This window comes from Rousettus aegyptiacus, unplaced genomic scaffold (genome assembly GCF_014176215.1).
Source record: "Rousettus aegyptiacus isolate mRouAeg1 unplaced genomic scaffold, mRouAeg1.p scaffold_m13_p_8, whole genome shotgun sequence".
Taxonomy (NCBI): Eukaryota; Metazoa; Chordata; class Mammalia; order Chiroptera; family Pteropodidae; genus Rousettus; species Rousettus aegyptiacus.
The window spans coordinates 72181835-72208270 of NW_023416311.1; the positions used below are offsets into that span (position 1 = coordinate 72181835).

General features: G+C 37.0%; 1 protein-coding gene and 2 pseudogenes across 4 annotated transcripts in view; 1 reads left to right on the top strand and 2 right to left on the bottom strand.

Moving 5' to 3' along the window:
* The window catches only part of OCLN (occludin), a 40931-nt gene that overhangs the window by 2184 nt on the left and 12311 nt on the right, over positions 1-26436 (bottom strand). For all 4 annotated transcript variants that reach the window (XM_016122149.2, XM_016122150.2, XM_036226221.1 and 1 more), the window contains exons 5-7: positions 9332-9477; positions 3514-3729; positions 1661-1832 (exon numbers count right to left, since the gene is read on the bottom strand). In XM_016122149.2, coding sequence (XP_015977635.1) covers positions 1661-1832; positions 3514-3729; positions 9332-9477 — 534 coding nt within the window. The remainder of the gene's footprint in view (positions 1-1660; positions 1833-3513; positions 3730-9331; positions 9478-26436) is intronic.
* Positions 8663-8781, bottom strand: LOC118607353 (annotated as a pseudogene).
* On the top strand, positions 12098-12211 carry LOC118607174 (annotated as a pseudogene).

Genomic DNA, 26436 nt, shown 5'->3' on the forward strand with positions numbered 1-26436 from the left:
TTTGAGGGCTGACACAGGATTTTATTTATTTTTCTCAGAACTTCCTCATCATTAAGGACACAATAAAAGTCAATAAATGTTCACTGAATTGAGAAAGTTTTATGACAACACCAAACAAAAGCCATAAAAGAAAACAATAGTTAAATCAAGCTATATAAGGAGCAAATACTTCAAAACTGAAAAAGCAGATCACCCCAATGAAAAATGGCAAAAGGTACTTCATGAAGTGAATATAAAGTTCTAATGCAGATATAATGTGATTTTTAAAAGTTTATACTAATAGCTAAGACACAAGGCAGTAATTTTTCGGGCACTAAGTATTAGTGAGATGTGGGTCAGATGAGCCCTCTAGAGCATTATTAGTGGAAATGCAGTTGATATAATCTTTCCAGAGGGGAGTTTTGCAAGAAAAATTTAAATGTATATAACCTCTCACTCAGCAATTTCACATTCTGGAATTTGTTTTAGCTAGATAAGCAGACAAGTGCACAAAGATTGAGAGGTTCACCAGCATATTACTGGCACTACTAGGGGTGGTGTGTAAGACAAGAAACAAACATACCTAAAGTCTGTTCACAGAGGACAACACTTAAATAAGTTATGGCACAACCATAAAATAAAAAATTGTGTAGCTATTTTTAATACATAAAAATATTTTTTTCAGTAAGTAGATCTTTATTATTGACATAAACAATAACCATAAGCTATATAAGCTATTGTTGAGTAAAAAAGCGAGCCATAAGCAGTGCCGGAAAGCATTTAAAAAGAAAAACCTCCCACAATAATGGGGTATATCAAAGGGACAAAATGAAAGAGTTCTCAGTGGTCAAAGCTGTAACAACTTGAACAACAAAATAGAGTACGTAGAATTAATTATAGCCCAAAGTATAAAATAGACATCTGTAAGTCCATACTGATATAAATGACTGACTAAATAAATAAATAAATAAATGGGAAGAAGTGACACATCTATCATGCAGAAGAACTCCAAATAATTTGTGCAGTACACTGCCTTTAGAGAGCTGGAGCATAATCCCCCATTCCTTCAGTGTAATCTGTGCAGAGTGACTTCCTTCCATAGAATACAGTGTGGAAAGGGGGATTAAAAAGAAAGAGTCACTTTACACGGACAAACACTACCTCAGCCAGGGGATCAAGGGAAAAAGAACCCAGACCATAAACTATTTTTGAGTATAAAAAAAAAAAAGCAGGAAAGATATAAGTAAAACACATGATTTTTTATCAAACACTGTGTGTCTAGGTGTACTTTTCACACAGGGGCTATTTTAACAACTAATATTTTGGTAACAACCAGGTGGTAGAAGTTAGGGCAATTTATTTTTCTGTTTGCAATTCTAGATTGTTTGAATTTTTTACAGAAAAAAATGAACCATGTGTATAAACAGAAAAAGTAATAAAGCTATTTTCTTTTAAATAGGAAGAGATATGTACAGGGATTGCTTTGTAATTCTTAACTACACTACTACACTCTTCAATTTGGAAAGGCTTTCATCCAAGACTCAATTTCAATGATTCTTCAACGAAATTACAGTTTGATAATTACTAGCAAAATCTGTATCAATGTTGGTATAAAGGATACTGTATCTCCATAGATCAAATAAAATTATGTGTAATATATAATTATCAAGTTTTAATTTACCATGTACTCTTCACTTTCTTCTCTATAGTCATCCAGTTCTTTATCCAGACGAGAGAGTTCTTTATTGATCTCATCAAGTTCTGCTTGTAAGAGCTTGTATTCCTGCAGGCCAGTGTCAAAATTTCTCTTATAGAGTTGTCTTTGTTGATCTGAAGTGATAGGTGGATATTCCCTAAAAATTGAGTGAAAAAAATGATTATTTATGCATCCTTAGCTGACATAAAATCCAGTGTTTCTTCCTCAAAGATAATAAATAAAGCTGGTGGGATGTGGAGAATGACATGTTCTTGTTTTCTTTTTGTAGCTTCTGGGGAGATGAAAATGGGATGCAAGTAAGTTCTCGTAACAGGGATTATACTTTACATGTCACTGCTCGTGTTCTTTCAAAAACTATGCCTCCATAATTTTTAACTTTAAAAATAATGTAGAAAATCTTGTATAAAATTTAAGGTTCAAGTCACAGGAACTCATTCTGAATATACAACATGACAATGGAATACTTATGTGTAATGTCTTAAAACTGGAATTCTGGAACACAAAGTACAATGTCATCACGGCAGTGGCAGAGCAGCCAACCGGCAGCTGGCTATTTCCTGCTACCATCTATAGTCTTCAGACTGTTTTGGGGTAATTGTTTTTGTGGGAGAGAGGTCTTGGTCTTGTTTTTCCTAAGTAGAAATAGCTTATTTTAAGTCCTTTGATTATAAAAGTGGACATTAAAATGTACACGCGTAAAAATGCATGCACATTGTATAAGTAATCTGGCGGTGTGTTAAACTATGAAAAATATACCCTAAAACTCTGTGTCACATTTATCTCTTAATACTCGAGCTATCATTTACATATAAAGGTAATACTATTCACCAATAATCCACCGAGGAATTACTCTGAATTGTTTCCCAAAACTAAGGAATTTCATGGCAATGTGAAATTTCAAATTTTAGATCTAAGTCAGTCTAAGATCTTCATTTTACAGAGGGGAGAAATTAAAGGATTTGTTCAAAAGGGAAACAGGAATTCAGGACTTCTTAAAGTTTCCATTTAAATTTTCTAAGATAGGAGTTGGGCAAATATTTTACGGATAGCTAACCTAGGCTGAAATCTCTTGATGGGGAGAGGGGAAGATGCAGTAATGAGAAGCACCAGTGAGCAGGAGGTTTCCGACTATACGTGCACCACCCATTCCTCCTAACACCTTGAGAAGCAATGTTTTGATTACCCACCATTCACACCACCAATGTTTCCGATTTGTTTCCCATTCCTCAGAATACTTGATAAAAAAGGCTACACATCGAACACAAGTATAGTTGGTGACGGACTATATAACACTGACACACAAAGGAACTTAACCTTGGCCAGAACACTAAATTGTTAGCTCTTGTTTACAGAACTGCTTACCAAAGTCCTTTGGATGAAACCTTAAAAGAACCTCTGGTCTCATTGTGAAAACTTAACTTAAAAGTAAATTCCAAAGGAAAGCCATAGTACCAGTTTGGGAATTTTATAATCAGCACACAAAGTTCCTCTATACTTGTATTTTATTTATTCGAAAGACCTTTCTTGAGTGATTATTGGTAAAAGTGAGAGCCCTGGAGAAGTTTATCAGCCTTTTAGTAGGGGATGTTGAAAGTATGTTTAAGACATGGTTACAGCCAAACATCTCTCTTCCATGTCGATCCTTATTACAAGAGTACTAAGAAAAAAACATAATGAAAAACTGTCTCCAGTCCCGGTTGGCAAAGAATGGGATTATACCATCTGCCCCAGTTTAGCAGGCAACAACTGTAAAACCTGGTTGGCCCACACTAATATCAAATGTTCATGTGGCTCCAGAGAAAGAGGCGACATGGTACCTGATCCAGTCCTCCTCCAGCTCATCACAGGACTCGCCGCCAGTTGTGTAGTCTGTTTCATAGTGGTCTTGCTCTGGTCTCCTTGACTTTCCTGCTCTTCTCTTTGTGGGAGGCCTTTTTGAAGGTGTTTCCAAGTTACCACTGCTGCTGTAATGAGGCTGCCTGAAGTCATCCACAGGTGAAGTCACTGGAAGCTCCTGAACCACTTCGGGTACCCTAATAAAACAGGAATTATTTTTCGATGATCACTAGGTACACGACAAGCTTTTGCCAAAGCACTGCAATCACCAAGGGCAGCAACAATAAGCATTAGGAGACATCGACGTGTGGGTGCATTTACTCAGGCAGTACATATGCTCAGCAGCGAGCAGACCCCTCGTGTCCTAGTGTCCTGCATTCAGTGTAGCACCAGCTCACATCCTCTGACACACACGAGGGGCTTTAAGGTCTACATAAGAGGAGCCCATTTGTAAATGTGCTAAGTAAAATGGAGCTAAGATTTCACTTTAGGAAGTTCAGGCTGTTCTGGAAGATGTGTTTACCTGACCCAGGGACATACTCCACAAAAGGCTGTCCGGAAAAGAATGGTCACAATTCTTTTCTACAGGTTCTTCCAGTTCCATGGAATGCTGAGTGGGGAAAGGAATGCACAGACATCGCTACCTTTGGAAGCAGACTCTCAGAGACAAGCTCTTTGTAATATTAAATGTAGACTCCTATAGATCAATTCTCTTCTCACGATATAATCTCGAAAAACTACAAAACCTAAAAACTTTAGCTCAAGAATGAAAATCCCCGAAACTAAAAAGCTTTATATTGTAAAGATGAAAGAGCTCATTAAGACTTTTTTTTAAATTGCTATGTTAATCCTGAAGCCACACAAAATAAATGGAATGGAAGGGTTCCCATCACCCTTATTTGCCTAATGCAATTGTTCAATATTGCATCAGATTTTTAATTGCCACAAGCTTATAAACAAAACCTAACATGGAATAAAATACCAAGAGCTGTGGCAACTGTATACCACCTCTGAGTAACAGAAATGCAAAGCTTAACTTTCCCCCAGAGCAGAGCTGGAGAAAGTCAAGAAGAGAAAGGAAAGAAAGACAAAGAAAATGCCTGAGACTTTCCAATACCAGCCTTGCTATTCAAATCAACGACGACAGACATCTGTTGATTTTTTTTTATTCTTTCAACTTACCGCAATTGTAATCTTAAGCTTTCTCTACAAGGTTTACTTTCTTTTCTATGTGATCCAGAACTGCTTGGTTCTAACTGTTGTCAAAGTCTTAGATTTCTAATCACATTTATTAATTTCCTGTAGACTCCTAAAACTCTGTGTATGTGTGAGTGTAAATGGGGGTGGTGGTGGTATTTATTTCTTTCTAAATTTATGCAGGTTAACACTGACTTTCTGTGCTATGTTAATGATACTTCTAAAGGAGGGAAAATGTGCCTTTCTCTGTGGGTCAATAATTAAACAAGTTCCTAGACACTCTGCCAAAATTGCAGGTACTAATGCATGCTTCTTGCTTTGAGGTGACAGACCAAACATTTAGAACACAGTGGGTTTATTTGAGGGGGTAGGGGCCAGAGGGGGAGGGAGCTAAAGGGCAAAAGAAATTAGAAAAAAAGAAAACATTAAAGCAGGCTTCCTCCCATATTTTTATTAGATATTGATATTATTAATCTTTACCATTGATTTTCCACCTCCCCTCTTTCCCATGCCCTTTGAAATACTAAACAGTAACATACCCGATATGACAAAAAAGCTAAAAACAAAATGCGTAGCAAGAAAAATATAAATAAATTTAAGAGATAGGGACTATGTACACTCGCAATAATCTTCAAACTTACTTTTAGATATAAGTCCTATTAGATTGAAATCCCCATAACCCACTGTATACTTTCCTCAGTATCCAACTCAGTCTCCCAGGTTAGTTAGTCCCTTTGCAGCTTTTGGATTTGTTTTCTATTCATTTGTTTTATTCTCAGGTAAACACCCTCGCACGCCTTTGCTGCTCTTATTCTGCCCTGACTCTCAGGATAGTTATTGTGCACTTTCTCCCACTCCTGTTAGTTTGCAACCTCCATGAGAACATTGACTTGGTATTCCCAGGACACCTGGCCCAGAACTGTGTACATGGCAGGTGTTCAAGGTAATTACTGAATTGAAAACACAGCCACAAGAATCCTCTTTTCTGATGACACCCAGTATCAGTGAGGGAAGAAAAACAATGTATGAGCAACATCAGTGTCATGACTGTCAGAATGGTGTCCATTATATCCATGGTATTTTAGAACTGCCACAGTTTGGGAGTGGAGCGGAGAAATAACAAGCCTTGTCAAGCAGAGAATTCCATCTTAAAGGCCCCGAGGGTGACAGTGACCCAAAAAAAGGCCAATCAGAGTCTTTCCAATAGGTGATATGTAAGCTTTGGGAAGGTAAATTCTATTTTCTGAACCCTGGACTGGAAGATCAACCTAGCTTGGGGAATGGGCATGACCATGCTGTTACAAAAGAAGCTGTACTGAGAATAAAGACAACGTAGCATAAGAGCCCTGATATCTTCTGAGTCCCTGGATCAGGCTATGCCTGGGCCTTATCTGAACCGGTGAATTCCTACAACTTGCACAACAGTCCTAAAAGATTACCCTAGCAGCCTATTTGCTACTACCAAACAATGGTCTCATTTGGCACTCTAAGGTGTCATCTTGCCTGGAAAGATGTCTGCAAGTGTCAAAACTCAACTTCCTTGATTTATTAATATTAATTCACCCTGGGTGTAGACAGGATAGAGGGAGTATACCTAACAGAGCTCTCACAAATTTACTAAAAAGGGTGAAAAGTCAACCCTCTTCAGCTAAATTTTGCTGTCTCCTAATGCAGGATAAATTCTAACTGCCTTGAAATTCTAAAGTATAGGGCATTAGGATGAGCGAAAGGAGCCAGACACAAGAGTAATTACCATATGACCCCATTTTATAAGAACCTCAGTAACAAGCAGAACTAATAAATGGTTGACAAGCATCAAAATGGAGGGGGGTATCGATGAAGAAAGGGCATGCCAAAACTTCTGGAATGCTTGAAATGTCTCTTTTGGAGTGGTGGAGGTTCCTTTGGTGTTCTCATGTGAAAACTCATCAGGCTATATATTCAGGATTAGTGCTCTTTACTGCATGCATGGTATGCTTTTGGGGAAAATAAATCTTACTCCTGAGATATCTTATCCTTAACATGGACCTCAGACATAATGTTCCCATTCTAATTCCTTCTCTACTATAATAGCAAGGAGAGGTCCTCATGGGTCTAGTAACCCTGTGGGTTACTGGAACCTTCAAGAAAAGTCTGAGGAAATGTGATTTAATGTGCATTCCTACCTCATCTGAGTGGATGCACTCTGAATCCTCCATAGCACTCATACTCTGTCATGGACAATACTTGACAATTTTTATTACTCTCCAGAGGCTGCAAGCATCACATCAGGTGCTGTGGGAGATACTGTATCCCTCAACACCATTCCCCTCCTCCCCTTCTTCTCAGTTCTAAAATTAAGCATCACATTTGCATTTCTGAGACCTTCAAAAAAGTTCTGGGGTATAGGTTGGGAGTATAAATTGGTACTTTTGACACATCTATCAAAATGAAATACTCCATTTTCTTTAGCCCAGCAATGATTTTGATATTTTTTCTTCCAGATACCTTCACGTATGTGCAAAGTGATAAATGTACAAGTTTATTCCCTACAGTGGTTTGTAATTGTAAAACGGGAAAAACCATGCATTGATATGGGATTAATAAAAAAAAGTATTGATGGAATATTATGCAGCTATAAAGCAGATCAATAAACTTTTTGTATACCGATATAAACAATCCTCCAAGATACACTGTTAATAATGCATTTAATATGCTAGTATTTTTAAAGGAATAAAAACAATAACTATATTTGGCCAGCATATTTATTTAAAAACAAGCTCTGGAAGGATATAAAAGAAACCGGTAACAATAGCTGCCTCTAAAGGAGAGGAACTACGTACTTTCGCCCCTTTTAAATTTTACATTATCAATGTATTGCCTTAGTCAAGAAAAAAATTAGATTTCTAAATTGTTTGAAATGAATTTGTGAAAATATGGAGGATAACGCAGACTGCCAGTCTGTTTCAAAATTCCTTTTCAGGGTAATAATAAAATCTATTGTCTTCAAACCAATTCCACAGTTAACTCAGCTGCTGGTGTCATCTAATGGGGTTCCAGGCACTCAAATTGTGTACTCAGAGTGGACCTCTATATGACCCGGCCCACAAAATGAGGGTGCAGGGTTGGAGATAAAACTTTTGAGGTAACAAAAAAAGGTTTCCAGCAGAAAACTTTTACACCTTGAACTTAGAACGATCAAACTAGCTAAAGAGAAAGTTTCTTTTTTTAGTCTATCAAGAAATTTGGAGTTCTAGAATTATATATAGCAACACTAATTTATAATCCTTAGGTAAAAATTCCATCCAGTCCTCAACAACACCTCCAACATCCTTCTCTCACTAGTCATTAGGCTTTAGGGCAAACTAAAACCACAAAGGGGATACCATTTCAATAACTACAATGGCATGTACCCTAGGCCAGAAATTCACCGTGAGGATTTTTACAATATATATAAAACAGAACCTAGAGGCTTTATCAGCAATAGGGAGGATCTAGCACAGCCAAGGAGATGTCAGAATTCCTGAATTCAAATGAAGTCTAGTTGAATAAAAATGTATGTGGATAGGATAGATGAGTTGAGCAATAAGCAATCTTCTCTTTCTACTGAGGAAAGAGTAAAAATAGGAAAAATGTAAGATGAAGTCAATTTAACCAAGCTGCTAAATTATTTAACATTATGAAGCTTGAGGTATGAAAAAATGATTCTTTTTCTTGCCTTAACTAGCCTGGGAACTTAAACTTTTGAACTTTCCAGTCTTAAGCCAATACTTAGTTCATTGTGGTTCAATGTCTGGATGTAACAACGAACCTTCGGATAATCCTCTGACCACCCCCTAAAGGACTCAGGACATGACCAGACCTCCAGGTGCACACACAGGACTGATTATTCTCAAGGATGTGACTTTTACTGTAAGAACTTTTAACTTTTCTTTCTTTTTTTTCCCTCCCTTCCACCTACAGCACCTGGTCTTGCTAGGTGGTCTCCCATCCAAGTACCAACCAGGCCCAACTCTGCTTAGCTTCCGAGATCAGACAAGATCAGGCACATTCAGGATGGCATGGCCGTAGACAAACTTTTCTTCCTTATTTGGAACATTTCTAGGTTTTTGCCTAGCTGTGTTTCCAGTCTGCAAACTCTGAAACCCTTGAGTAAATTTTCATCATTTACTTCCAGCCAAAGCCTCCCAACTCTTCATACTTAATCAACACTATTAATAGATCTAATAATAATAGGCAAAGGGAGAGACCGAAAAACGCCCTTAGCTATTCTATCAGTCAGCAACATCCTTTCACCTATACCTAAACACAAAGCCAGAAGTAGGAAACAGAACCATATTCTCAGAATGAAAGAGCCTAACCTACCCTTTATTTATTATATCATCAAGAGAAAAGCATTTTCAGCTTAGAAGGGGAAGAGGACCCCACCAACTCATAGCTCCACCCTCCTTATCTTCCAAGTAACCCTAGGTGTCTATGTACAATGCAAAGATCAGTCTCCAGGCTTTATGTTAACTGTTGGAAATCTTTTTTAAGGCAATGACACAACACAGCAACTGGCTTATAAACACATGCACATATTCATTTTTTAGACTCACTCTATCAGAAGAAAATGCTACTTACGGTGTTGATTTATAGGAAGACTCTGGATACAACCGCTTGTCATTCACTTTACCATTGGAAGAGTAGGCCGTGGGGCTGTACACCCTCTCCACATAGTCAGAAGGGGGAGGAGGCATGTCTTGTGTGCCCGCGGAAACGTTTTTAACCTAAAGAAACAGCCCCAAGAGACATAGGTATTATTTAACCTGTAATTTAAAGGGAGAAGAAATAAAAGAAAAAAAAATAAAATGATCTAATATTTATTGGGCTCATTAAATCTATTAACCTGTAATGACTGCCTTGTTATTATTAGTGTTAACAGTCAACTTGGTATTTTTACAAACACATACATGGTGCTATTAGTTTAACAAGTCTGGAAGGAATTTCAAAGAAAAAAAAAATCCCAATTACCTGATTCTCATCCTGATGTGATTGGTAAAATAATTACCCATGGTAATTGCTCTTCTCCCATATTAGGAAGATTAATCTCATTTTATTTAGGCTAGGTCTGTGTTAGGATGAGAATTTTAATATCTAGCAAGTTCTGAGGTAGCTGTTGTTATGAGCACCATACTTGAAATACCACTTTGCTAAGGCAAAGTACTTTGGTTCTTAATGCATTCACCCTAAACTGGAATGTTAAAACCACAGAAGAAATTAAGTAGCTCAAACTGATCTCTGCTATAGTTCTTTCATGGGATTTGTTCACTCTCCTTACCATACACAGTCACAACATCGTTGCCTTCCCTCTCTACTTTCCTACTCTGTTCTGATATAAAAGTGAACTTGTCCTAAGAAGGAACATGTATTAGAAATTATTCTTTGCTAACATGAAAAGTTTCTCACAGAACCTTTGGGAGAAAAATTTAAAAATAGTAAGCCAATTAGAGTCTCAACATTGTTAGATTCACGAAATAGATCCAACACTCTTTAAATTTCACCTAAAAATCTTTACAGTATCTATTACTCGACAATTAATTGAAAAAAAACTGCTAATCTCAGATAAGTCACTGAATTGTTGTTTCAAAGTAAAGAAATAAAATAAAGTGTGGGGGAAAATTAAAAATAACTCCACAAATTATTTCTGTGAAAAAGAGCAACTTTTCAAAAACAGTGAGGGTGGGACTGGTACAGCTTGATGATGAGGGCGATGGCGTCAGATTACCTAGGCTTACTCCGGATCTGCCAACTACAAGCTCTAGAGAGCCTCAGTCAGCTCATCTGCAAGAAATAGGGAAGCTACCTACTTCGTAAAGTTGTTTTGACAATTAAATGAGATGACAAGGTATCACATTTAGCACAGTGTCTTTAATGAACATATTAAAAATTCAGAAGATGCTGGATTCTGGAATTAAAACCATTGAATCTAAACAAAGAATTTTTAAAGTATTTGAACGTGACAGCAGACTTTTAATTGGATTATTTTGCTATTATGAATCCTTGCAATTAGGTTCAGCATCAATACAGTGTATTTTCCTGCAATGCACACACTTTACGTCTTGTTTTCGGTGACGCATGGCATTACAAAGAGGACCTGCTCCTTTCCTATCACTGCAATATCACATACCAAGGATATTTATTTACCCACCCCTCTAAGTACATAGAGGCCTTTTTGATTGTTTAATATTCCCCTGAGTCAGAAAGGAATGGAATCATTTCCTCCCGAAAGTGGAGTTTGGCAGCAACTGGGAAACCAGTGGGTGGGTTGCCAGGGAGTGTGCTTAGATCCCACCACAGGGGGGACGGGTGGGAACCATTCTTAGCTCCCACTGAATTCCTTAGGAGTTGACACCATTGTCAAGCTGCACAGGCAAATGCTCTGCCAAGCCAAAGGCCTAATCTTATTCTGGAGATTTCATTGGCGTTTAAAAAGTCTTCCTTTTCTTAAAAACCCACTTAACATATTTCACCAGGTTCTCTCCTCTTCGCAACTTTAGCAGAGTTTGCAAAGCTCAAAGATTTCCTCTGGTAAACTGGAAACCAAAACTTTGCAAAAAAGGTACCTGGGTGTCCTTGTAGCGACATTACTGTTTGGAATGGAATGTCCTCTCTCCTTTCTTTGCCAGCTAATCCTTAATTAGGCTTCAAGTCTTGGCTCACTACCAAGTAGTGGTAGTGCCACCACCTCCTGAAGGCCTTCCACATGTGGGTGAGGCACCTACCTGTCCTCCTATCTCCCCAAGCACCTGTGCATACACCTCCCACCAAAGCACTCATGCACTGAGGAGCAATTGTTTACACACAGTGTGATGGCTTGCTGCCATAGCTCTAACTGCAGTTAAGAACAGTACACTGTTCTTAAAGCCACCACTGTCTGCCTGCTTACAATGTGCCCAATTCTGACCTGATAGATCATTTAGTAGGCACCACCTTCCAGGTAAATAGTATTATTCCCTTTTCAGAAATGAGGAAGCTATGGCTCACAGAGCTAGACCACTTTCTCAAGGACCTACATCTAGTAAATAGTAACGTGGGATTTACATTAAATACAGGACTCACTCGAAGGCGTGTGCTACAACCTACCACCTCTCCCTGGGCCCCCAAAGCCCAGCACAGTGCTTGGCACAAATCAGGAAACCAGAGTTTACTGCACAAAGGTTACCTCTGTACATTACCTGCAATTGACTTCTAACATCCAAACATCTTATCAAATGAGCTGCTTTAAGCTGACCTTTATCTCTTAGAATCAGCAGAACTAGACTAGCTTGCTCACTGACTTCACCCTCCAGCACAGGTCTTTTGTTACTTAAACCTTTTTCATAGATACACACAAAAAATCCTGAGGCAGTGCTTGCTTTGGCAGAATATATACTAATACTGGAACAATACAAAGAAGATTAATTATTAGCAGGGCCCCTGCAAAAGGATGACATGCACATTTGTGATGATTTCACACTTGTAAAAAAAAAAAAAAAATCCCAGACAGACTCAAAGATGAATAAGAAATAACCTATGTCCTTAAAAAGAGCTTAAGAGTCTAGAGGCAGAGGCAAAGCATATTTGTAAAATAAGGAGTGAGGTCATTTTCTTTTCCTTTTTGTGTGTCACTTTAAAAAGCTAAAATATTACTTTATTGAACAGTACCAGTGCAATGTAATGATAAACCTGCTGCCTCGAAAGGACAGTAGAAGTGGGGGGGGGGGGGGGCCAGTGAGGGTGACCTGGTATTAGTAACTTATACACAGAGTCCTCAATCTATGTCACCTATTATAAGAAAAGGGATTTCTGTTATTATTGATAGGATCTCCAGCTAGCCCACAAAACTGGATGATGTAGCTAATGTTCTTTTAAAAAACACACAAACAAAACCTCCACCATTTTAATTACTATAACACATAAAATGTGTTTCAAGATTTAGAACCTGAGAAAAACTAAGCTGAATTCTAAACAGCAAATGGTGAACAATATTCTTCAAGTGTCTTGAGAACAGCTCTAAGAAATTAGGGGCAGAAGCGAAAGCACAAATTAAGGAAATTTGTCTACTAAGTTTGAGAGTCAATCATTCCAGAAACCAAATGCTGGAATTGTTGATCTCCAGCAGAGGAGACCCTGGGTGGCTGCTCTAGTGCTCCTACCCCCAGGGCCTTCACAGAGGAGGGTGCTGCAGGCAGCAGAAATCCACACAGCTGGGCCCAACCCGGTTCGTTTATCTGGGATCTGCGTGAGAAGTTTCCCTTCTTAGTGGCTGGCACCCATACCCCATATGCAGAACATAAGACGGCAGGAGAAAAGATGGACATGCTGAGGAGCAATACACCTAGGCAACCAAAGAATGACTCAGACTCACTCTTGAGACTAAATTCAAAAAGAATAAGCACCCGCACAGACCTTGTTTAAGAAATATGAATAATTTAGGGCAAGACACAGGAAAAGATTCCTATTCCAATAAAGAAAAGAACTAAAGTGTTTCCGAAATGTCAAAATGAAATGCAATTTGTGGTCAAGATGGAGAACTAAAATATTGTATGCCAACTGTAATTGAAAAAATTTTTAATTATTATAAAAAGTGAAATGAATTCAAGTGAAATAATTTCAAAAGGTCTTCATGGGGGGGTAATTATGAGGATAAAATTTTATTCAAAATTTAATTACACTCATTAGAAGTGTTCTGATTATATCACTTGTGAAAAAATCTTTTGTAACATCTAACACTCCTTTGAGAGCTAATGAAAACATCCTAGATCCCTGTAGGGTGCCACAAGAAGAACAAAGAGGGTGCCTCTAGAGCAGCTCTCCTTCAACATCTGTTATCATTGTGCCTTCCTCACCTGGGACCAAGGTGGATCTACACAATCCTGGGTGTGAATGCTACTGACTCATGAGCAGCCTCCTACCCCGACCCCTGTAAGTCAGAGATGGAATAAAAAGGTCAAGCCTGTTTTAGGTCCGTTTGAAAGAAAACCTTCTCTCTCCCAAAACAGAGTTTGAAGAAGATGCTTCTCTCCATGCAAAACAATTTCATATGTTATTTGGAAATAGGACCAGCAAAAAGGAGCAATGACGGCCATTCCCTATTTTGGTCCTTTCTTCATTCCTGGTTCACATAAGGGAAAGAGTCAGGCTAGACCTGCATCCAACTGGTGCAGCAATTTGACAAAATGTTATCTACCTCTAAGAATGAAAGAGAAGTTCATCTGTTGAGTATCATGCGCCAGGCAAAAACTGACCTTGTTTGTTCCTCACCACTGCCCAGGTAGATAGAATTATCTCCATTTTCACATGAGGAAATCGAATCTCTATAACTGAATTAATTTGCTCATGGTCACGCAGAAGGTGATGTGGTAGCAAGGGGATTTGAATCCTGGTCTACCTGGCTGCGAAGCTCAGCTTTTTCTCACATAACAAACTGCCACCTCAGTAATTTAAATATGACTTCTGGTACCCATCTTGTCTGGGTACTACCTACTCCCCATAACAAAGGGAATCATTCCCATTGCATTAACTCCTCACCACACCCTAACAAGATGTGACGTATATCTATCTATTTTGAAGAATTTTACTTGCCTATTAGACTTAATGTTGTAAAAGCAACTTATGACACAAAATTACAGGAATATGTGCTTCAGTCACCAGGCACCTTTGTTTAAGTAAGAGTGTAGGAGCCCGCCCTCAAAAGGGAAACAGAAGGGCTTTTCCTGCTTGGAAATTAAAGTGGAGAAAGGACATCAGACATGCGGGAGGAGGAGCACCTTAATCTCAAAGTACCATCTCCGGTTTTACAACCTGGTTCCACCTTCGCTACCCTTGCACTACAAGCTCTCAGAACAGTAAGTGGTCCAACTTGTTTTTCCTGTTTCCTGATGTTTTACACTCACAGATGCTTTTCTGACATAAGCCTCAAAATTGCCTATGGAAAGTTCCCTCAGACTTTTCTCTCTCCCCTTAGTCGCTTGCAAGCGGATTTTTCCAAAATGTACTAATCCCACAAATGAAGAGATCATAGACTAGGTTTGAGCAAGTCAAAGAAAGAAAAAGTTCTCATCGGAACTTGTAGCAAGCTTATAAGCTTACAAGAGGAAAATTAAGTTAAAATGAAATCAATTAAATGTACTTATATTTTGGGTACTATTACCCCAGTTCCCTTATTCAAGCTCATCATTGCAAATGCTAACAACTATTACTCTAGCTAAAATTAATTGGGCATTAATAAATTATGTGTGAGCCCTGAATGACATAAGCCCTTTAGTCATTACATCATTACATCATCAGCATAACTTATTTCCCCCATTTATACCTGAGGAACCTATTAAATAAACGAAGTGATTATCTTGACCAGAGTCTAAGGAAACCAAAGGCTACCCAAGGCTGACCACAAAGGACAATCAAGGACCCTGTCCCTTTCTCTACACCCAGCCAGCCCATGCTCACCGGCTCCTACCTTGGCGGATAAATGCTGGGAACAATGCTACCTAAATGTTACAATCACAGTGTCAAAGCCTTGGAAACTCCCAGAAATAAAACTCCCTGGATAACAAAATTAGCTTTTCGATTTAAAAATAGGATCTCATTGAACAAATTTCATTTACTACTTGGTAACAATAGAGAAAGAAGTTTATGGCATTTTCTCTTCAAACTTAGACTGTTCCTGTTTCTGACATAATTATGTGGCAATAACAAGAAAAGGTGCAAATTAGAAGACAATGTAGAAAATACTCATTGAGAACTGGTATGATCTGTACTAGAGACAGGCACTTCACATGTATATTATCTCATTTAATTTGTTCGCTTTAATAACTAAGTACAGTTGACTTTTGAGCAACACAGTGGGCAGGGGTGCCAGACCCCTGCCCCCCATCAGAATTCCACGTATAACTTAAGTCAACATTCCACATATAACTTAAGTCCACCATCCACATACGTGGATTCCCAACAGCAGATCAAAAACATACTATTTTCACAATTCTATTGGCAAAGAAAACTGAGGCTCAGAGGGTCTCAGAAGGAAAACACATACGAACACCAAAAAGCACAAGCTCCAATGGCAAATATAATACTTGTCCCCCTGATTAGTGTATCAGGTTAGAGACAAATTACTGAAGTCATCTGCAAACCTCAGTTTCTCCTGCTATAAGAAATAAACCCACACTGCAGTTAGGACAATAATAATTAGGCAGCTGGCCTATAATGGTTACTTAGAAAACAGTAGTTCCTATATTTCCACCCTTTCTTGTAATTTTTTAAAAAATCTTTGTTACCAAAATTAAGACGTGAAACTCAAACCCAAGTCAGCCTGATGATGTCCAACACTGAAAAGTGTACTTAGAAGGCAGTCTGAACTGCTAGTCCTGACTCACAAGCTACCTATCACCCACAAGCCACCACCTTTTCAGCGTGTCTGCCTTGCAGGTCTTCAGCTTCCTTCAAGTGAGTTCACCGAGGTAGGCTGAAGCACCTCACCCTAAAGTCCCATGTGGCTCTAAGATTCTGCTTTTTTTTTTTTTTTTTTTTAAACTTTATCAAAGCCAAAGTTTATTCATGGGAGCTCCTGAAACTGAAGTTATTAACTTCCAGTTCCTATTTCACCAGAATACTGTGGGTAGTGATAAAAACGAATCTCAAGTACACATGTTTTATAATCAGCTCTTTAATATTTACCATAGGTGTGATTTTCCAAAGCCATACCCTAGTTATAAGTATTTACTCTAGAGGAAATGAATAGGTATGTCTTGATATTTATATTTCTGACCTTCTGAGAATGCAGGTGGGAGAAGAGAGACTTAAACACAAACATTAACACAAAATCCTTATCTTCATGGGCTAAAGTCCTTCCCAACTTAGCTGGGGCACCTATGGCTGAATGGACCCGCCTCAGACATTCTCAGCGTGCTGGGAGGACACAGCTATTCAGATCACAGTCCCTTGCCCTTGGAGCTTAAGGAGGGGCAGGCAGGGACTGAGCAGCACGACACTCTCCTGGGAGAAGCTGGGAGAGTGCTGAGGGACACTGAGGTGAAACGGGCACATTCGAAGCTTCTCAGAAACTCATTCTAAGCTATTTAAATTGCACTTTGAATTTAAACCTGGTCGGATAACCATGGGCATGTAAAATAAGGAGGCAATTACAATTAATTCATGGAGTGCGTGCTCATGTACAGTATCCCCCTTCTTCTGTGGCCCCACTTTCCGCAATTTTGGTTACCTGCAGTCACTGCAGTCTGAAAATATGAAATGGAAAATTCTAGATATAAACAAGTCATGTTTTAAATTGCACGTCATTCTGTGTGATGAAATCTCACGCCATTCCACTCCATCCTACCTAGGACATGAATCAACCCTTTGTCTAGCATATCCACCTCACTTCATCTCATCCCACAGGTATTGTATCATCTCACATCATCACAAGGTGAGTACAGTACAATAAGTTATTTTGAGAGACCACATTCATATAACTTTTTTTACAGCATATTGTTATAATTGTTCTATTTTTACTTGTTGCTAATCTCTTATTGTGACTAATTTATAAATTAAACTTTATCATAGGTAAACATGTATAGGAAAATACATAGTATATATAGGGTTCAGTATTATCTGTGAGTTCAGGCATCCAGTGGGAGTTGTGGAACATATCCCCTGCAAATAAAGGGGAGACTATTGCAGTACACGCTGTTTCTCTAGAAACCATCTCCATACCCTACACAGTAACTGCCATATGCCACGTTCTAGGAGGAGGGCCCTGCCCCTGGACACAGAAGATTAGTGTAAGGATATTCTCTACAATGAAATGTTATTAGAAAAGGTATGTAGAACCAGAATTTCATACATCACTGATGGTTGTATAAGTTGGTACAAACCCTATAAAGGGAAATTTCTCAATATCTATCAAAGTTATATAGATGTATATACCCTTTGACTCAGTAACACTACTCTGGGAAATCTAGCTTATAGAAGTACACATGTATAGACATACACAAGGTATACAAATTAAAAAAAAAAATCATTTCATTGTTTGTAAGATTAAACAGCAAATGTATCCATTGATGAGACACTGGTTACATAAACCATGGTACAACCATACAACTAAGGAGCTATGAAGTGGTAAGGAACAATCACCAAGATGCACCGTAAAGTAAAAGGCCCAGGTGAGGCAAAACAGTATGATCAGTATTCTAACTTTTGTCTAAAAGAGCATGAAGTCTATTTTTTTTTTTCGTATTATTGCCACAAAGTAAAACAATAAAAGGAATAAGAAACTAAGGAGAGTACCTACGAGAATGGGAAAGGACGGGGAAAGAGACCTAGAAGTGGGCACACGGGAAAACAAGGACAGCACAAAGAGATTTCTCTAAAAAACTTCTTTAAAAAAAATTGTAATTCTGACCATGGGCTTTTTAAAAAGGGGTGATTAGGAAACCTTTAATCTTGCCAAAAATACAAAAATAAAAACATAGTGTCATAATGACAGATGCAACAACATAAATAAATCTCATAAACACTCTGTGGAACAGACACAAAAGCATTTAGCACATAATTCCATTTATATGAAGTTTAAGAACTAGCAAAGCTAGTTGATGTAATAGAAATAAGAGGAGTAACGACTGTCTTAGGGGATACTGACCGAGAAGAGGGATGAGGAAACCATGGACACTGGAATGCTCTATAATTTTGATCTGGGTGATGGTTACATGGGCATATATGTGTAAAAATGCACAGTGATGTTCACAGCAGCATTATACACAGTGGCCAGGACATGGGAGCAACCATAGTGTCCTACAATAGATGACTGGATAAAGAAGCTGTGGCACATATATACAATGGTTATTACTCAGCCATAAGAAGAGATGAAATACTGCCATTTGCGACAACATGGATGGACCTCGAGATAATCATGCTAAGCAAAATAAGCCAGAAAGAAAAGTTGAAAATCACGTATCACTTATATGTGGAATATAAACCTAAAAGCAATAAATGAATAGGACAAACAAACAGAGACTCATGGACATGGACTATAGACTAGTGGTTACCAGAAGGTAGGGGGGCAGGGTGGAAAGGAGAGGTAGATGGGGTAAAGGGGGTCAAATATGTGGTGACAGAAAGAAATCTAACTATGGGAGGTGAACAGTATAAATATATATATGCCTTACTGTTAAAGTGTACAGTTGAAACTTACTGGATTTCGTTAACCAATGTCACCATAAAAAAAAATTAATTAACGAAAACATTCACCTAGCTAAACAATTGGTACACTTAATGCACTTTACTCTGTGTGTACAGATATACATTATATTCCATAAAATTTTAACAGTATCAAAAATGTTTTTGAGGAATATTTAATGACCTGATAAAAAGCCTATATCATGTTAAATCAAAAAAGGTGAAATTTTATACTGACAAGGAACAATATTTTACTCCTGACTTAGAATAAGAAGAAAGAAGGAAAAGGATTAAAGAAAATACACCAAAGTGGTAACTCCAGGTAGAAGAATTTTCTTTATATTTCACTGTATTTTCAAAATCCTCTAAGCTACCAATTGGATTGAGTGATTGATTGATTAAATAAATACACACACACACACACACACAGTCATGCTCTGCATAACAACATTCTATCAATGAGGGATTACGCAACAGTGGTCCCATAAGCTTTTAATGGAGCTGAAAATTCTCCATTGCCTAGTGACTTTAACACTTGTAACACTGTAGCGAAATGCAACACAAGTTTTTGGTAATGTTGGTATTAACAGACCTACTGTACTGTCGGTCCTATAAAAGTATGGCACATACAATTATGAACAGTACCTAATACTTTACAGTGTTAATAAGCAACTATGTTAATGGTTTATTTACTATACTATACTTTTTATCATTATTTTATAGTGCATTTTCTACTTAGAAAAAAAGTACGCTATGCTACATAGGCAGCAACTTCACATCTCATGTTTACTGTAGTCCTTGATTGCATTTTCTCTTGTGCTCGATTTAATCTTGTGTTGCTTTGTACAGTAACCTGCTTACATACATCCTAGGAGCAATAGGCAATACCATATAGCCTGGGTGTGTAGTAAGCTATACTATCTAGGTTTGTGTGTAAGTACACTCTACGATGTTCGCAATGATGAAATCACCTAACGATGCATTTCTCAGAATGTGTCCCTGTCACTCGGCAATTCATGATTGTATTTTCATTCAAAAAAGGACCAATTAGATCAAGATCAACAGTGTGTCACAACATAACACAACACAAACCTGGCCTCCTAGTCTAGAGCTGCTCCGGCCCAGTGGGCCAGCACCCCAGGTGCAATGAGCACCTGTCCAGTTCCAACCAGCCTGTCAAAACTGCCCAGCACACACAGCCTTGACAGAAATCACTTCTACACAAGGTCACGGTTTTGAAACTGGGATCAACAGCTGTTTTGTCTAATTCATATAAACAAAACTAAGGAAGTAAAACAAAATGAAAAGATCAAATACTCTCTCTCAAATGAAGGAACAAGGAAAATGCCCAGGAAAAAAAAGAAAAACAAGGAAATGAGGATAAATAATTTGCCTGATAAAGAATTCAAAGAAACAATCATAAGAATGCTCCCCAAACTTGAAAGTGGAATAGAAGAACTTAGGGAAAACATCAACAAAAAGTTATAATGTATAATAAAAAACCAAGCAAACTGAACAATACAATAATTGAAATGAAAAATACAGAAGGAATCGATAGCAGATTAGCTAATACAGAAAAATGAGTCAATGATCTAGCAGTCAGATTAGTGGAAATCAACGAATCAAAACAGCAACAAGATAATTTTTAAAAATGAGCATAGTGAAAGGGCCCTCTGGGACAAAAGGAAGCACGCGAAGATTCAAATTATAGAGGTCTCAGACAGAGCATAAAGAGAAAAAGGAACAGAAATTGTACTCAAAGAAATAATGGCTGAAAATTCCCCTAACTTGGGAAACAGAAACATAGGTCCAGGAAGCACAGATAGTTCCAAACAAGATGAACCCAGAGAGACTCACACCAAGATATATTGTAATTAAAATGGCAAACATTAAAGGTAAAGAGACAATTTTAAAGGCAGTATGAATAAAACAACTAGTCACAAAGGAAAATCCCTAAGACTATATCAGCTGATCTCTCAGCAGAAACTTAAAAGGCCAGAAGGGAATATTAGGACATCTTTTAAATGCTGAAAGAAACCTACAACCTAGAATAACTTACCCTGCAAGGTTATCATTCAGAACTGAAGACAAGATAAAGAGTTCCTGAAAAAACAAAAACTAAAGGAGTTCATCACCATTAAACCAGCTTTAAAAGAAATGTTAAAGGGTCTTCTTTAAGCAGAAAAGGCAAGGCAGTAACCAGAAATGAGAAAATATGAGAAAGGAAAAAAATCTCACAGGTAAAGTCAAATATTTAATAAATACAGAGAATCAGACATTTAAAAAGCTACTAGGAAGATCAAAAGACAAAAGTACCAAAGTCAACTTCAAAAACTAGTTAGGAAGAAATTCATAGTAATACAATAATAGTAGGAAATTTTAATATCCCATTAATATCAATGAATAGATCAGGACGGAAAATTAATAAGGACATAATGGCCTTAAATGTCACATTAGATCAGATTAAACTAAGAGACATTAATTAATTAACATTTATTTTGCAAAACCTGCAGGATACCTTTTTTTTCCCCAAGTGCACATGGAATATTCTCAAGTATAGACCACATACTAGGCTATAAAACAAGCTTCAAAAATTACAAGAAGATTAAAATCATATCAGGCATCTTTTCCGACCATAATGGCATGAAACTAGAAATCAATTATGGGCAGAAAGTAAAAAAACACAAATATGTGGAGACTAAACAGCATGCTACTAAACAACCAAGGGAGAAAGGGAAAAAGGGAGAAAGGAAGGGAGGAAGGAAGGGAGGGAAGAAAGGAAGGAAAAGAAGGAATCGAACCAGGAATCAAAAACTATCTTGAAACAAATAAGAATGAAAACACAACTTTTCAAAATTTATGGAATGCAGCAAAAGCAGTTCTATGAGAGAAGTTCATGGTCAACTGCAAGAAACAAAAAAATCACAATTAAACAGTTTAACTCTACACCTAAAGAAACTAGAAAAAGCAAGCAGAAGGAAGGAAATAATTAATCAGAGCTGAAATAAACAAAGTACAAATTTTAAAAAATAGAAAAGGTTAATGAAACTAAGACCTAGTTCTTTGAAATGATAAACAAAACTAATAAACCTTTAGCCAAACTCATCAAAAAAAAAAAAAAAAGAGCCCAAATAAATAAAATAAAGAATGAAAGAGAAGTTACAACAGACAACCACAGAACTACAAAGAGTCATTAAAGAATACAACTGTATGCCAACAAATTCAACAATCTAGAAGAGATGGACATGTTTTTAGAAGCATATAACCTTCTAAAATTGAACCAAGAAGAAATAGAAAAATCTAAACAGATCAATTACTGGCAATGAAAATGAAGCACTAATCGAAAAACTCACAAATAAAAGTCCAGGGACCAGACAGGTTCACAGGTGAATTCTAACAAACGTTTAGAGAAGAATTAATACCTATTTCTTAAAGTTTTTTTTAAATTGATGAGAAAAAAAGCTTTCTAACTCATTCTACAAAGCCAGCATTACCCAGATACCAAACCCAGACAAAAACGTTACAGAAAAGAAAATTACAGGACAATATTCTTGAACACGATGCAAAACTTCTGAACAAAATATTAAGAAACTAGACAGCACATTAAAAAGATTATACACCATAACCAGCAGGATTTATCCAGGGATGCGTGGATGGTTCAACATCCATAAATCAAACGTGATTCATCACATTAACAAAATGAAGGATAAAAATCATATGATCAGCTGATTAGATGAAGAAGTAGCATTTGATGAAATTTAACATTCTTTTACTATAAAAACTCTCAACAAAGTGAAAACATACTTCAACATAATAAAGGCTATATATGACAAACACACAGCTAACACCATATTCAATGGTAAAAAGCTGAACTCTTTTCCTCTAAGATCAGGAACAAAAACAAAGATGCCTGCTATCGCTTCTATTTAAAATGGTATCGAAAGTTCTAGCCACAGCAATCCAACAAGAAAAAAAAAAAAAAAGCAAGAAGTTAAAAAAAAAGGAAGAAGTAAGACTGTCACTATTTTCAGGTGACATGATACTATACATAGAAAATCCAAAGACTCCGTCAAAAACTATTAGAACTAATAAATAAATTCAGTAAAGCTGCAGGGTACAAAAAATCAACGTACAGAAATCTGTTGTATTTCTATACATCAATAACAATCAGGAGAAATTAAGAAAATCCTGTTTACAATTGCATTAAAAAGCATAAAATACCTAGGAATTTAACCAAAAAGGTGAAAGACCTGTACTTTGAAAACTCTAAGATATTGAAGAAAGAAATTGAAGAAGATATAAATAAATGGAAGTATATACCTTGCACATGAATTGGAAGAATTGATATCGTTAAAATGACCTTACTGCCTAAAGAAATCTACAGATTCAATGCGATCCTCATTAAAATACCAATGGCATTCTTCTCAGAACTAGAACTAATCCCAAAATTTATATGAAACCATAAGACTCCTAACAGCCAAAGAAACCTTGAGAAAGAACAAAGTGTGAGGTATCATGCTCCCCAATTTAAAACTATACTACAAAGCTATGACTATCAAAACAGTATGCTATTGGCATAAAAACAGACATATAGGTCAGTGGAACAAAACAGAGGGCCCAGAAATAAATCCTCACTTACATGGTTAATTAATCTACAAAAAGGAGGCCATGATACACAATGGGGTAGATACAGTCTCTTCAATAAGTGTGCTGGAAAACTAGAAAGACATGCAAAAAAAATGAGATTGGACCATTTTTTTACACCATATACAAAAATAAACTAAAAATGAATTAGACTTGAATGCAAGACCTGAAGCCAAAAAACTCCTAGACGAAAACATAGGCAGTAAATTCTTTGACACTGGTCTTAGTAACATCCTTTGGATATGTTTCCTCAGGCAAGGACAACAAAAGACAAAATAAGCAAATGGGACTACATCAAACTAAAAAGGTTCTGCACAGCCAAGGAGACCATCAGTGAAACAAAAAGGCAACCTACTGAATGGGAGATGTTCACAAACGATATATCTGATAAAGGGTTAATATTCAAAATATGTAAAAAACTTAGACAACTTAACATTTAAATTAAAAAAACAAAATCACTATAAATTGGTGTAGCCACTATGGAAACAGTATGAAGATTCCTCAAAAAATTAAAAAATCGGCAGAGGACCTGAATAGACATATATCCCAAAAGGACATACACATGGCCATACAGATGAAAAGTTGCTCAACATTACTAATTGTCACGGAAATGCATATCAAAAATATAATAACACCTCTCACCTGCAAAAGTGGTTATCACCAAAAATATCAACAAATAATAAGTGTTATCAAGGATGTGGAGAAGAGAGAACACTTGTACACTGTTGGTGGAGCTGTAAATTGATGTAGCTGCTATGGAAATAGTATGACAATTCCTCAAAAAATTAAAAATAGAGCTGCCATATGACCTAACAGTACCATTTCTGAGTATCCGAAGAAAACAAAGACACTAATTCGAAAAGTTATATGTACCCCTATGTTCACTGCAGTATTACTTACAATAGCCAAGGTATGGAAGCAACCTAGGTGTCCATAGATAGATGAGTGGGTAAAGATGTAGTATACATAAAGGAATATTACTCAGCGCTAAAAAAGAATGAAATCTTGCCATTGTATCAACATGTATGGACCTAGAGTGTATTATGCTAAGTGAAATAAGAAAAAGACAAATATCACGATTTCACTTACATGTGGAATATAAAGAAACAAAAAGAATGGATAAACGAAACAAAATAGAATCAGACTTACAGATATAGATAACAAGCTGGTAGTTGCCAAAGGTGAAGGGGGTAAGGAATGGGTGAAAAAGAAAAAAAAATATATAGAATAATTGTGAATATTGAGTCATTTTTAAAAAATGCACATTTTCTCACCAATAATATAGATAATATGGAAGGGCTGAAATTGGCTTAAAGAATTATCTTTTGAGGTGCCTTTGCTGGGAGGCAGAAAAAAATCCAAGAAAGGCAGTTAAGATTTAATAAAATGATGACTATTTATACCTACCCTAATGTGTAGGGAAGATATACATTATAATTGAGTAGCTAATTAATTGTTCCTTTAGAAAGTTTTTCTTTTCCCCCCTAAACAACCCATTATTAGATATATGGGGAGTTTCTTGTCTTAGAGCTCCACAATTAGAATTTAAATTTTAATCCTCAGTACGAATAATTAATTCTAGATAATCTTCCATTATTTTATGTGAAGATTATTTTTATGTTAATTTCTAATGATTGAAAGGAAGAATAATCACTAATCTACTCCACTATCAGGCACTTTAGATGCAGCATCAAACATTTCTACGTAGGCAGTTAAATTATCAGAGTAAAATTGATTTAAGCAGAATATCGGATAAGGGCAGAGAGACTAGAATAATAGTCTGCACCTGGCTATGGAAATAAATTAAGGAAAGAATGAAAATGTGATATCGAGTTCAGCAAAGCAAATTTGGGCAGGTGAGCAGAGAATGAAAGGAAAGGCAAATACATGTGGCTAGAACCACCTCCAAGCAGCTTATTCCAAATACTAGTCTTCCTTAGACATTTCGGTTGAGGAAACCAAGAGAAAGATAAAAGAAATTGGCAAGGAATTAAGTACTGTATAAAATATCAGTATGCTCAAAAAAAAAAAATCACACATCTGCAATTCAACAGCTGATACTTTATGTTTCATGTGACAAAACATTGCCACTACAGAGAAAATATTAAGCGTCTCATCAAGTAACCTAGTCTGGCTATTAAATTTCCAGGAATTAAGTGAGGAAGCATTATAAAAATAACACTTTTTAAAAAGTTAAGTCCTTTCAGCTTCATCATCATCATCACCTCCATAAGTTATTATGACTATCGTTTGCCAAATTATCAAAAGCACCTCGATCTGATTAAACCTTCAATACAGTAAAATTAGATGAGAGCCCAAAGTTCACCGGAACTCTAATGTTACTAGCACTGGTCTCTCTTGAATCAGTTTTTTTTTTTTTTTTCAGGCTCTCGAAACCTTAAGTAAACAAATCCAATAGCCAGTGAAAACTGACACACCCAGAAACTCTCCGCAAAACATTTACTTCATAGTTCACAACAGACTGCCCTATTCTATCTCTGGGTGGCCTTGCCTGGAGCGAAAGGTAAAAAATAAAAATAAAAATAAAAACCACTCCCTAACACCTTCACATTTTATGGGTGGAAAGAAAAAATGAGACAGAAAAAGGAACAAGCAGGCTTCAAAGAGAGGGCAGGCACAGAGGAACTATCATCTCCATGGCATATATATACCACGCCTTCTGACTCTCCTGAGACTTTCATTTTTGCTTATCTCTACTTCTAGAATTCTTCAAACATCAGATGTTTAGGAAGCTAGAGCTAAACTGTCTTTTATTCCCTCGAGTCGGAAAAAAAAAAAAAAAAAACCCTACCCTGGAACCAATGTCCAGGATTCTCAACCTTCATGGCCAGAAGTCAATTTGCTCAAAGGCACCTATGATGGCAGCTTCT